Raw genomic sequence first — 12,710 nt, 5'->3', positions numbered from 1 at the left:
GACGATACTGTTAATAACAATCTCGATGACGTCGACGAGGTCTAACACGTCTTCTTTGCTCCCTTATCGTTAGGAGGATATTCCACTCTGAATGACAGGTAAGCGGTCAATACCCTTAACGAGGAGGCATTCTTCCATGGTTATCAAGGCAGATTCGTACGAAGTAAGGGATCGTTGGCCCTATACGAAGGAAGCCAAGGATCAAGCGAAGCCTTAAGTCACCATAACCTAGCTAAAGAAGTATTAGGTAATTATACCTATACCGACGGAAAAAAGAAGATAAGCTTAGGGGCCTCGCTACTCCCCTTTTTATATCCACTAAATGAGCTAGACGAGGGGACGGCCCAGGTATACTATACTTAAGAAAGGTACGGGCCAGACGTCTTTTAAGGGATTATCCCTAATACCGGAGCATCATATTGGTCTACCGGAGGACAGGGCTAGTTAGAAGCGCTACAGAAGATCTACCTAGTAGCGCTCGATAGGTCGAAGGTAGGCAATGCCGTTATTAGCTTCGGCCCGGGGGACCAACTAGTTGGCATTAGTACGGTGAGCATCATCACCACCTTCGGAACTATGACCTTTTATATCCTTCTAGTTAATATGCCCTTTCTACTATGCCTTAGAGATATGGACCGGTTAGGTATTATATTTGAGAACCTCAAGAACCAGATCTCTAATAGTACGTATTTCGAAAAAGTAGAAAGACGATGGGGCCACGCATTTATAAAGCTCGAGACCGTAAGTAGGTTAGTGTACTACTTAACTAAGACCGAACTTAGGAGATTATATAAGCGGTTTAGCTATCCATCTATTTAGCGACTATATAACTTACTTAAGAATTTAGGTAATAACGTAGGGCGGAGGCCTTAGAGCATATTTGTTACGGCCTAAACGATTGGTCCCGTCATGGCGTAGCTATAATGCAGAACAAGGGAAAATGATGCGGAGTCATCATTATCGAAGCTTTTGCTTTGTGCCACAGTTGGTTGCCTTGACCTGCTCGTAACAATATTATGAGAATCTACTATTAATATTAAATAAATGCCCAAAGACCGTACAGATTCCGCTTTAAGTTATAAGATGAGATTAACTTTAACTGGGAGATCGTTATTAATATCTTCTGCCTTAACGGCAAGCCAGCCCTTTATATCATCGATGCAGCCACATCCTTCCAAGGTGGCCAATTCCTCGATGACCTCTAGGCAAAGACGGTATAGGCAGTAGTCAAAAAGACGTAGATAGATACGTACCTCGGCCCACCCGACGGCATCAGAACCGATGCTAGCACTAGCTTCAAATCCACGGAATTAAGGGATAATACAAGATCATACGGCATCCAATTGAAAGTAGTACTAGTCAAAGCGCATCACAGTATTAGCAAGGTGGAGAGGGCATATCAGTAGCTAAAAAGGGCATTCAGGATAATCAAAAAAGAATGTCCCGATACCGCTAACGAAGACTACCTCCAATCAGCACTCAAATGCTGCAACGATACTATAGGGCCAGGAGGCCTAATCCCAACGCTCCTCATCTTCGGTACTTATCCAAGAACGACCATAGCCTCGCCACCGTCGCTAGACGTGGTCCAACGTGCGAAGGGCATCGAGAAGGCGATGAAGGTACTACGCAAGGTCAATTTGAGAAGACAAGTCAACGAGGCAGTAGTAGTAGTAGTAGTAGTAGTAGTAGTAGTGGTGTTTTACATCATCAGGGACAGGTGCCCAGCTATCTATGTAACTAAGCTCCGATCAACCAGAGCGCCCTTTGGGCATATGATGTGCCGTGCCGCCATTATAGCGTACGACAAGTCAGGCAGTCTATAATGTACACTTTTCTTCTCGTGCCTAGAGCAGTGGAGTTTAGTATCTAATCCCCAGGGTCCGTTCAGTTCCAAAAAGCACGCCAGCAGGGGGTCCCTGACTCGGCAGAAGCGAATGGGTCTCTAGCAGCCCTACGCCGTCCACAGACGGCGTTGCCGCAACAAGTAACCGGCCCTCGGAGGCATATTTGCCTACGCGAGCATTTTTCTGTTTTCTTATACTACCTTGACAAGACTACGATTGATCACCGAAGCCTTACCTACCCTTACGATTGACAGACATAGCTTCCCTGAAGCTATCCCCGACTACGATTACTGTTACCAGTTCCGCAGCCTCAACTTCTGCAAACTACCCCTACGACTAGCTGGCCGTAACACTTATATCGGAAGTCTATGGTATGGTCAATGGTGTCGACCTTACTTATGCGATCTCAACGACGTTAAAGAGGATCACTGATCGACTAGGCTTACCCACGATCCTTATGGTAGTTTGTATAGACTTATATTCGCTATATAAACACCTCGTCAAGTTAGGTACCACAAAGGAGAAGAGGCTTATGATCGATATTATAGCCTTACGGTAATCGTGTAAACGACGTAAGATAATAAAGATCTGTTAGATCTATAGCGACGATAACCTCGCCGATGCCTTCACTAAAGCGAACCCTAACCAAGGGTTAAAAAGCTTTATCGATAAGGGGAAGGCTACGGTACGAATAGAGGGATAGGTCACACGGAAGGGACCTCGGAAGGAAGGGAAAGGGGCGTATTAGATAATATTACTTTTCTATATATATATATAGTTAACGTTACGACTTCGTAACGTCCAAATTATCCTTCTAACCGTACTAGTTAGATATTAAAAAAGAGAGATAGTCAGTGTCGGATTGGAAGTCTAATTCGACCGCGAGTAAGGGCAGAGCATGGGCCACCTCGAGGGAGACCAATTAGACCTCGAATATCCACCTAACCTCCGGTTGGAATCTCCCTTCTACTCCTTACGCAGAATCAATCAATACAGAGATATTGATACTTCGTCACCCCCAGGACCCTACGGTTCGAACCATATTCCCTGTGAAAGGAATACCAACAGTACTGTACAGTTTTAAGTCATATCTGGGTATATCATAATAGCCCTGTGAGCTGTAGTGAGGCCAGCTGGCTAAGGCCTGAACACGTGTACCTCATGTAGTCGTCTAATAAGCGTCATCATCTCCCAGCGAAAACGCTGGATGTAGTCAAACTCCATCGATTCATGGATCTCAGTCCTTCCCTAAAGTTGCAGAAGAGCCAGCACTGTAGCTGCTTGCATCACTCAACTTCCTAGCCGCAGGGCTCGGCCGAGACGACGTCGCCAGCGTGTTGACCTCGACGGAAACTGTTGTGGTAGTCTCGCACTGGATCGCCATGCCCATGATAGAACCTTCTCCCATCCCGAAGCCTTTCATGCTTTCTGTGCTTTCGGCACCGTCAACTTTGAGTGCCTTCAGACCGCCTGACTTTGGGCCCTTGCGGGCAACCTTCTTGCACCACTTATTATATCGATTCAGACGATTCTGTTCGGGAGTCGGGCCTCCCATGACAATCGTTGTGTTGCCAAACTTGGGAAGGGTGCCGCACATAAATGAGAATGTCTCCAAGCCAACCTCTTGTGATGGCGGCCTTTCATAAGAGAAGACGATGGATCGTCTGGTTGAAGAGTAAAGGACAACATCCATCCAGCCGTTACAAGCAATCATAGCTCCAGCAAAGCAAAAGTATCCTAGGGACACATCATGGCCTGTCATGGAGGCGAGGCGACCAGCGGCCAAAGGGATGGTGCAGACCACATAAACTAGAGGGTATAAGAGGAAGGTGTGTTGTCGAGCGTAATCTGGAATGCCAGGAAGTCGTCTAAGAATTGTCGTCAAACACATCGGACGCCAGAAGACGCTCGATACTGTGCTGCGATTATCACAGCTTGACGTGGTGCCTGAGCTTGCTCCGCTGCAAGTTGATGGGCTTGATGCTGCCCCTGAGTGTCCGCAGCAAGGAATGACCCCTCCACTTTGCCGAGCTAGCTTCTGTAGATGAAGAAATATTATGAAGTAAATTAAAGTCGTAAGAACCAGTGAAATGAAGATCCAAAGATAGTGGAGCGTCAACCGAACGTCCTGGTATTTGGAGTTGATCCAACACTGGTGCGTGTTAATTATGGTGCTTCACTGACCATGAACAAGACAAACTCACCCAAGCGCCGGCTCTCACATAGAGGCCGCCCTCGCTCTTCCCGTTTTCTGTAATGATCACGCCGAGAATCCCTGTGCCGTAAACGAAGCCCCACATCATGACAATTGCTGTGTGAAAGGCCCAAGTCGGGATTTTCTTAGTCGAGACGATCGACATGTAGGTGTGGATCGCAATACCCGTGATGAAGACGGAAGAAGCCAAGTCGCCGGTCGACACAAACCATCCTTGGGTCCAGCAAGTGCCTGTGCCAACTTCAATAGCGTTTCTCGTCAGCCACTCCACATTGAGTAGGAAGGCCAGCGCCTGCTGGATGTCGGCGAGAAGCAGGTTGAATATCAGAACGAGAAACTGATTCGGCGGCTCATTGATAGCTCTTTGCCACCATGTTTCCTTCTTCTTCTTTGCGGATTCTTCTTCAGTTGCCGCCGTCCAGTTACCTGGAATGATGAACGCCGCGTCTGTCGGTTTCGGCGACTCCACCTTGATAATGAGATCCTCCTTCTTCGGAGTCGGTGGGCCGTTTTGCCATGGGATCAGTTTGTATGTGAGAAACGTCAACAACCCTAGGCTGGTGAAGAAGGAGAGAAACCCCATCGTTGCCACCGCGGCGAGGCCATGGCGAAGAACTGGTGGCAACGGACGGACCGAGTAAGGCGAGCTATCCGAATCGTAGTGGTCTACTATATCTTCCGACTCGTTCATCTCCGCAATGTTGATGGGTTCGGCGACGTTTCGCAGCTACGTGTGGATGTCATCAAGATAACAATGACGGGGTGTCTTTCGGTATTATACCATCCCACAGAGCCTCAAGAATTCAATGTCGGGGGGGGATGGTCTAAAAGGTCCAGACCAGGGACTGTCTCTAGCTTAAAAGAGAACCCACCCTAGCCTCAACATCAGCCATCAAACGGCAAATCTAAAAGACCATCTGACAATGCTTTGCCAGTGCCAAGAACTATTATCCCAGCCGGATGGAGAAAATAATCCGAGTCATAGAAACGACTCAGCCCGTTTGCCATGAGGGGGTGGGAAGCGAACGTTTCTTTCCATTTCGGATTTACTCGGGAAACAATCAACTGTTCTCCGAGGCAAGTTGAATGAACACGCGCGCGCGCCGCGCTATGGTAAACACCTGATCTTTCATAAGATTTCGCGATTAGAGTTCGCCATGTGTGTACCGCCATCAAGCTCTTGTAGTCGCTCTGGGAGCGAAAGAGAAGTGTGCATGTTCCATCCCCGTTCCAAATCGTTCCAGGCTAAAGTATGTCCTCGACTGGACGGACTCTCGTGGGCTTCGGCGTCCCGCGGACCGGGATGACTCAAGCCTCTCTTTCTCTCCTGCCTGTCTGAGTGCGTCTCTGAAGCACAACCATCCTCATGGGTCAGGGGTTGATAACTCGGAGAATTCTGATTGGCTCATCGACATGCCTTTTTCAACCTACAATTGTCCGAGCACGACGTGATGCCACGAGTTGAGCCTTAGTGTGGACGTGCGTCTCCCGCAAGCCGTAGTCGTTTCCGCCCCCAATTCCACCTTTTCGAGTGAGACACCGTGAACGGTTGGACTCTGCCAAGGTGACCCTGACTGAGGTTGAGCGGATGATGAATCGACAGAAAGAAAAACTGCCCCTTGCAGTGGGACCTTGATATGTGCGAGCCGCGGCAGTGGTCAGTAAACACACCGTCCCTCCGGAATTGTGGTTAGGTGTTCGCCCCGGAACTCATAATCCTCCCCGGAGTGGAGTTTTAGGCTAAAATCCACCTACTCGGGCTTTTTCACAGCCGCCAAGACGGTTCCGCGCCCATCAATCCGGGGAAATCCACTGATTGTCATCGCCGATATGTCTAGTGCAACGAGGCCGGTGGGGGCTGAATCTATCATGTATGCTGAGAACCACAGGATCTTGTGAAACTCCAGATCGTACCAAAGGCCATGATGTCGCAGAAACGACGCCGTTAATTACGGGCAGCAATTAACGCCATATATACCCTACGACACATGACAAGTCAAACTCAACACTGCTTTCAAATCGGCGTCAGCATCGTGTGCTCACGTGGTGGTATTGAACTTTGGCAAAGATTCGGAAAGCTTCCGACGATGGTGAAGTTCTTGCAACGTGGTAATCAAGATGTCCGGATTTTCATTGGATCACAAAGAAGGATTCAGCACAAGTCAAGTTCGAGCAACTGACCGAACGTTCTGGCCTATCTATCGGTCGGTTTTCTCATCTCAGCTATTTGCCAAACTTCAAACAGCATGCTGAATGCAAGATGCAAACTTTACTATTATTGCACGCTGTGCTGTGATATGAGGAGCCAACGTCTCGCTTTCGGATGGTGCCTTACCGATGGGTCTTACGTTGCGTGTGATTAGCCACGGAGTGTTCTCCGCTTATGTTCCCGTTCATCCCAGAATCTTACCGTTACTCGTGCCGTCTGTGAAGAAAGGCAACGTCGTAGCGACTACATCCCAAGCCAACGCGCACGATCACGGATCATTCCACGATACTAGCACAGCCGCACGAATGGGAGACATTCCTGGCCCCGTTTTACATGACTCTTTTCAGCCTTGAATTTACTCCTCTTGGACCGTAGATCTGATCAGTGACTGTCATCGAGCTTTGGACGAGAGGAATCAGGCCATGTTGAGTTGTTACGAGAAACGTGAGGCACAACTTGCCGACTTGACTAAGGGGGACTTGCTAGATAGGGGGGCTTAGAGAGCGTATCTTTTGTCACGTGGCACAGCATTGGGTTGGCAACGCCTTGATTCCAAAAACTCTGATGATTATGACGTTGAAACATCGGCGCAGGGTGGTTCTGCTAAAGTTCCGAATCTGAGAATAGAAGTCCGACTGATGGTCGCCCTATTTTGGCGTCCGAAAGTCCCGCGCGCCCCGGGCAATGCAAGGGCGGGTACAGCTTGACATGGCGCGGTCGTCAGCATCGTGCTGCGGTTCAGCCACTCGCTAGGAGTTTAGCCTCTTGGCAATGTTCCTTCTGCAGGCCAAATACCATCAAGTATAACGTAACACAAAACAACAAGAACTCCCCTAGGAGGAAATTCGATAATTCATATATGATTCTCCATGCATTTGAGAGTTTCTCCCGACCGAGCCTTCTCAGCAGAAGTGCAGGCGTAGGTAGGCTTAAGTGACGAAAACCACATGATAACTAGGAAAATATCCCCTGCTTCGGCTTTTGGAGTAGTTATGCCAATTACTTTTTCCACTACAGAGCTTGGTACCTGCAGTCTTCGGGCTATAGCAACATGTCGCAGCGCCACACGTGGCGCTGCCGGTTACTGCCGTACGATACCGCTTTCCACAAGCCGATTACCCGTCTTGTACGGTATATAGATAGGACCCTCATACGGGTCTTCCACTTAGAGGAATCAAGCCACTTTCTACCATACAAGTCTTCCACTTGCTACCTCGCTTTGTGATACAACACCAGTGCTTCGAATGTGTTCATTCTGATAGATTGAAATCTTCGAAACATTTGCTAGTACTCCCTTCTGACTTTAAGCTGAGTCTGCAGCTCACGCCACCAGACGGCTTCCCAATTTCATATGATCGACCAAGGCATAGCCCGCAGGTAGTTACGTGGGCAATAATGTGGCTCAATGCATATTTGCCAATCAGAATGTGCGGACAGATGTGACTAGCACCAACGCAGCTAAGAGAATACGAGAGTAGTAGTAGTATACACACTGCCAGGGCGAAATGTGCCTGCCTGGCAGGCTGACTAGCATCATGATCCTACATGAGCCAAACATCGGTGACAGCTGCTATTTGGCTGCGGCCACAAGTGATGGAAGTACTTTGGCTAAGTTGAATGTCTCAATTGGATAATGGGTCACTCAGATTGAGGATCTCAAGATTTATTGAAATACCATCCATTGCCTCGACTTCTCAGACGACTTGTTACTGTAAATCCACGCTCCAGCGGCTGTTTAGCTTGTCATATCCTCCAGATTCCTTGGCATCGATTTTAGAGAATAAGATCTGATTGAAAGTCAATCATATTCGTCACGATGCTCTCTTCTCTTCTCCTAGCTGGGTCTGTCTTCGGCCTTAGCCAAGCAGTCTCTCTACCCTTGACGACAAGAAGTACAAACTCAACCAACGCCTTCAGCTGGATCGACACGAAACCAACTAAAGACCTGCACTACTATGACTGTGGCGACGGCTTCCAGTGTGCCCGACTCCAAGTCCCCCTCGATTGGTCGAACCCAACTAAGAACAGCACTGCATCCATCGGCATCGTCAAACTCCCAGCTACCGTCCCGAATAACGACCCATCCTTTGCCGGCAGTATTCTCATCAACCCCGGCGGCCCGAGCGGTTCCGGGACTGGGTTTGCTTACTCCTTTGCTCCCATATTGCAAAAGGTTCTCGGCCAGGACCGCAACTATGAGATCATTGGGTTCGATCCCCGTGGTGTCAACACCAGTACGCCTCGCGCCGACTGCTTCAAGGGAGATCAATCCGCCCGCAGACTTTCCCAGGAGCGTGACTCCATTTTACCCCCTATTGATGACGCCCTTGGCTATCATTGGGCCGATGCTACTGCTCAGAGTGCTCTCTGCGAGGAGAATGGTGTTGATAGCATCTGGGGTCATATGAACACCGCGTCCGTCGCTCGTGACATGGTGGAGATTATTGACCGCATTGACGACCTGCGCTGGAAGGAGTCAGGCAAGAACAAGCCCAAGGATGCTGAGGTAGCTCGCCTCCAGTACATTGGTATTTCATACGGAACCTACCTGGGCAATACCTTTGCCTCAATGTTCCCTGAGCGTATTGGTAGGATTTGGATTGACGCTGTCGTTGACGGCGATGACTGGGCTGCTGGTGTAAGTCTCATTCACGTCTTGAGGATTTATCCCGATGCTAATCATTCCCACAGACCTTTCAAAACAACATCAATGACGTGGAGAAGATCGTGGACCAATTCTACGCGGTTTGCTATGAATCGGGGGAAGATTGCCCCCTTTTTGAGCCATCCGACAAGTCCGGCTCAGATATCAAAGCCCGAGTCGCCGACTTCCTCGATGAGATGGATAGCAACCCCGTCTCTTTCGCCTACAACGACCGCCCGGCTGTCCTCGGATCGCCAGTCATTCGCCAAGCGATTTTCTCCGCGATGTATACTCCGTTGGTCTCATTCGAACCACTTGCTCTGGGTCTCAGCGCGCTTTTGAAAGGCAACTCCTCCATTCTCGCAAACTTCCTAACCCCCGAGTCCATCAAACTTGTCTGTGACTTGGAGGATAATGACCTTCCCCAGTATAACTGGGATTCTGATGTCTTGTCTGGTGTTCTCTGCACCGACATTGTGAATGACTTAGTCAATCGCAACATCTCCTTCTACGAAAACTTGGTTAAGGAATTGAAGAACCAATCCGAAACCACCGGAACTGCTGGGACTGGGGCAGTCCCAATCTCCTGTGCCGGCCGCAAGATTCGCCCTCCTTACGCGTTCACGGGACCTTTCACAAGCCCTGCCGCAAATGCCAACGACTCCAAGGCCCCTGCTGCACCACTTTTGATCACTTCCAGCCGTTATGATCCCATCACTCCTCTCAGGAACGCCCTGCATGTTCAAAAGGGCCATCCGGGATCGGCTGTGGTAATTCAGGAGACATCGGGACATGGCGCGACATCCAACCCAAGCCTTTGTCTCGTCAAGATTTTTCGGGAGTACTTTTACGAGGGCAAACTGCCCGAGAGTGGTACTGTCTGCGAGTCGGAATGCAAGCCGACAATTCCCGCCGACAAGGAGAACTGCACCTCTATCCTCAACTCTAGAGATGTGGAGTATATGTTGCCCCCTTTGGGAGACTTCCATTGGTTCTAATTGCAAAACACCTTGTAATTTACCTAATGATAATTAGTTAAATATAACCCCAATTTCGATGTCCATCTCCGACAAGCATTGTTTACAGACATGCAGACGACTACTGTGCTATCTATGGTCTCATCACATGCCGGACTACGGAGGGCAGGGTTCGCGTGAAGCTACCTTTGCTCACGAGGAACAGGTATTATGAGAAGAGAACCTTGACGAATTAGAATACAAATGTCATTAAGGCTGGGTGGGAATATAGACTCAAGCCAACCACAGCCACAACACCCTCTAGGTCAGCCACTGTCGAGTCCATCGCCTACCAGCCTTCATGATCAACGTATCCTCCCTATTGCATTAAGCAAACGGGGTTTCAATACCTCAGGCGCTATAGCCCAGCGGTTGATATGGATCACTCAGCTGGGGACGGGGGATTTCCACATGCCTCTGTTGAAACGGACCTCACCCCTTGAGTTCGACTCCACGCTTGGGAGCTATCTATTTTGCGCTTAGAAAGTTTTGCTGACTGGGCGGATATTGGAACTGAACACTTGGGACAGCGCCGGACCCTGGACCTTGGCAACAAAAGTGAGATCAGTATGGATGCCAGATATAAGTATTAGCTTCGACAGACTGCTACTCCCTGGCCAGGACGCATATTCCCAGTGGTCACACTTCAGGCAACCACAAAACTTTCTCAAATGCACGAAACCACTCTCAACTCCTTTTCTGCTCAACAGTTGAGGTCGCAGGGGAAGGATCCTACAAGTCTATAAACGGGGTATCGCCCATTCTTGGTGATGCTGCTCTGGCGAAGGTGCTGCCTTCCCAAAACATGTACTAACCTGACATCTTGAGAATATCGCGGTGATCTTAGGGACCACTGGTATGGACAAGCCTCCCTTTAATTTTCTTCAAGATAAGCTATATGTCCATGTCGGCTTAATCCCAATGGTCTCTTGGATCTAGACCACCATTCCACATCTCATTCAGTGCCAAGTGTTTAAAATCGGGAATGCTCTCCTTGTCCCAAAAGACATAGCCCCAATCCTTCAAGGTAGTATCCGGTGTGCGTCCACCGAGACTATTGCTATAAGTGCCGCCCCATAGCAAGACCCATCCAAACGGCGGACCGTTCTCTTTGTCCCCATCAAAGGGGAGTTCCCTACGATCCTTTCGGCGATGTGACGATCCGTGTCAACATCCTCATCCCATCGAGTGATCTCCATAAATACCTCGTCGAGGCGATTGCCACCTCCACCAGAAAGCTGAAGGTTCATTATGGCAATTTCGTCGTCCGACTCTTCTTGCATGATAGTTCCTTGGAACTTGAGATTTCGGAGAGCGATGGATAGCTCACGCTGCATAGGTGGAAGGATTTCATCGTACTTATTCATTGTGTGGAAGCGTCCCAGGCCACGCGATGCCAGAGTCTCGACGAAGTACCAAAATGTGTCTAGATGAAGAATAGGCTCCGATAAGTAGTGAAAGGGACAACGGGAAAATCGCGGTAAGCTTACCTGTATTGGAGAGATCAAAGAATTCTGGCGTTGACAATTTTTGGAACTTGAGCTCTGCCGACCGGTCGAGACGATGAGGTCCATTATCGGCACTGTATGTGAGAAGCCGGGACATCCTGTCCCGGGTTTGAACATAAATGCACGCCAGTTCTTCGATCTCCCAAGGTTCGAAGTGCTTGTTCATGAAGCGCAGCATCTCGATATTCGTCGTCATCGGTAGCAGTTGGACGGCGCTACTCCCAAGGCCGTAGCAACTACACCAGATCTCGAAATGGTAAAGCGCACGGAGCATGCGGACGTTCTCTGTGGTGCTCAATTTGTTACTGTCCTCCCTCTCCACCCATATTGATCTCTTGTGACAACGGAATTCTTCGTAAAAGCTTGTCTTCAGAGGCTCCACAGTCGATGAGTAGAACCGCGCAATTTCAGCAAGGTCATCAACGGTACATGCAGCTCTAAAGCTCCCTGGATCGGACTGCAACCTGGAATATGTGTCCATGAATTCCTCGAGCAGTTCAGTCGTCTCTTCACTGCCCGACTCGCGTAGAAGGGCCAGCCGATGAACCGCAAACGCATCAACAAAGACGCGATGAGTGTGAAAAGTCTTTGCTATTGGTGCAGCAGGGTTCCGCGCCTTGCTGCAAAATAACACCTATGCAACGAGGGCGAGGCATGGATGACTGCACTAAGGTCATGCAGGTTCGAGAGATTGCGGAGGACCTGTAGCTGCAGTTCCGCAGGAAGACCTTCGAGGGTCAAGTGCCTAGCTATTCGTGATTGGCTGGTAGCGGACGCGCCTCGAACAGCCGCACTCGGTCTGGTGTTTAGCTCCATCGGAATCTGGGCCGTGAGCTTGTCGCTTGCTTTTCCTTGTTGAAGTGACTGATCTTCGTCAGAACTTGTTGGAGCTTTGCCATCTGTATTTGATAGCTCTCCCTTGGCTGCTTGACTGTGGTGAAGATGGCAATGACTGGGGATCCGATGGCATTGTATGGCCTGTAGTTGAATGAGAGAAAAGTCCAGGGCCCGTTCGAAATTGCGCTCAGACCAGTAAACCAAGGCCTTGAGCTAGGTCACCACAGGCCATTAGGCCCGCAAGTCTCCAGCATTCGTACTTTGACAACCCATCTATGTGATATCTACCTTCGCTTACCTAGGCTTTCGACTATGTGCTTTCTGAGTAACGATAAGGACTTCTGACATTATCGAATGAGACAAAAACGTTGCAAAGTATTCCGAAGTGCTGACCTGGACCTGTACCTCTTCCGTTTTCCCGGCTTTTAATACCT

At 49.2% G+C, this 12,710-nt stretch overlaps 3 protein-coding genes across 3 annotated transcripts; 1 reads left to right on the top strand and 2 right to left on the bottom strand.

The window, feature by feature from the left end:
- Window positions 1–3,162: 3,162 nt before the first annotated feature.
- BDP81DRAFT_286740 (G protein-coupled glucose receptor regulating Gpa2-domain-containing protein) lies at window positions 3,163–4,714 on the bottom strand (the record flags this gene model as incomplete). Its single annotated transcript, XM_060583034.1, has 3 exons — window positions 3,163–3,761; window positions 3,870–3,999; window positions 4,052–4,714. Coding segments are annotated over 3 exons (1,392 nt in total), but the record flags the coding sequence as incomplete, so codon positions are not given.
- A 3,373-nt stretch (window positions 4,715–8,087) lies between these two features.
- BDP81DRAFT_390105 (TAP-like protein-domain-containing protein) lies at window positions 8,088–9,913 on the top strand (the record flags this gene model as incomplete). Its single annotated transcript, XM_060587355.1, has 2 exons — window positions 8,088–8,909; window positions 8,963–9,913. 2 exons carry the CDS (start codon window positions 8,088–8,090, stop codon window positions 9,911–9,913), a joined length of 1,773 nt encoding a protein of 590 aa, XP_060451161.1.
- A 930-nt stretch (window positions 9,914–10,843) lies between these two features.
- Window positions 10,844–12,624, bottom strand: BDP81DRAFT_468400 (uncharacterized protein; the record flags this gene model as incomplete). The annotated part of the gene is made up of 5 exons (XM_060594481.1): window positions 10,844–11,074; window positions 11,137–11,357; window positions 11,422–12,030; window positions 12,072–12,391; window positions 12,575–12,624. The coding sequence occupies 5 exons, from the start codon at window positions 12,622–12,624 to the stop codon at window positions 10,844–10,846; spliced, it is 1,431 nt and encodes a 476-aa protein (XP_060451160.1).
- Window positions 12,625–12,710: the final 86 nt, after the last annotated feature.

This window comes from Colletotrichum phormii (genome assembly GCF_030913505.1).
Source record: "Colletotrichum phormii strain CBS 102054 chromosome Unknown BDP81scaffold_2, whole genome shotgun sequence".
NCBI classification, from domain to species: Eukaryota; Fungi; Ascomycota; class Sordariomycetes; order Glomerellales; family Glomerellaceae; genus Colletotrichum; species Colletotrichum phormii.
The sequence above is the reverse complement of the archived record's forward strand: the minus strand, read 5'-3'. Positions and strand labels throughout refer to the sequence as shown.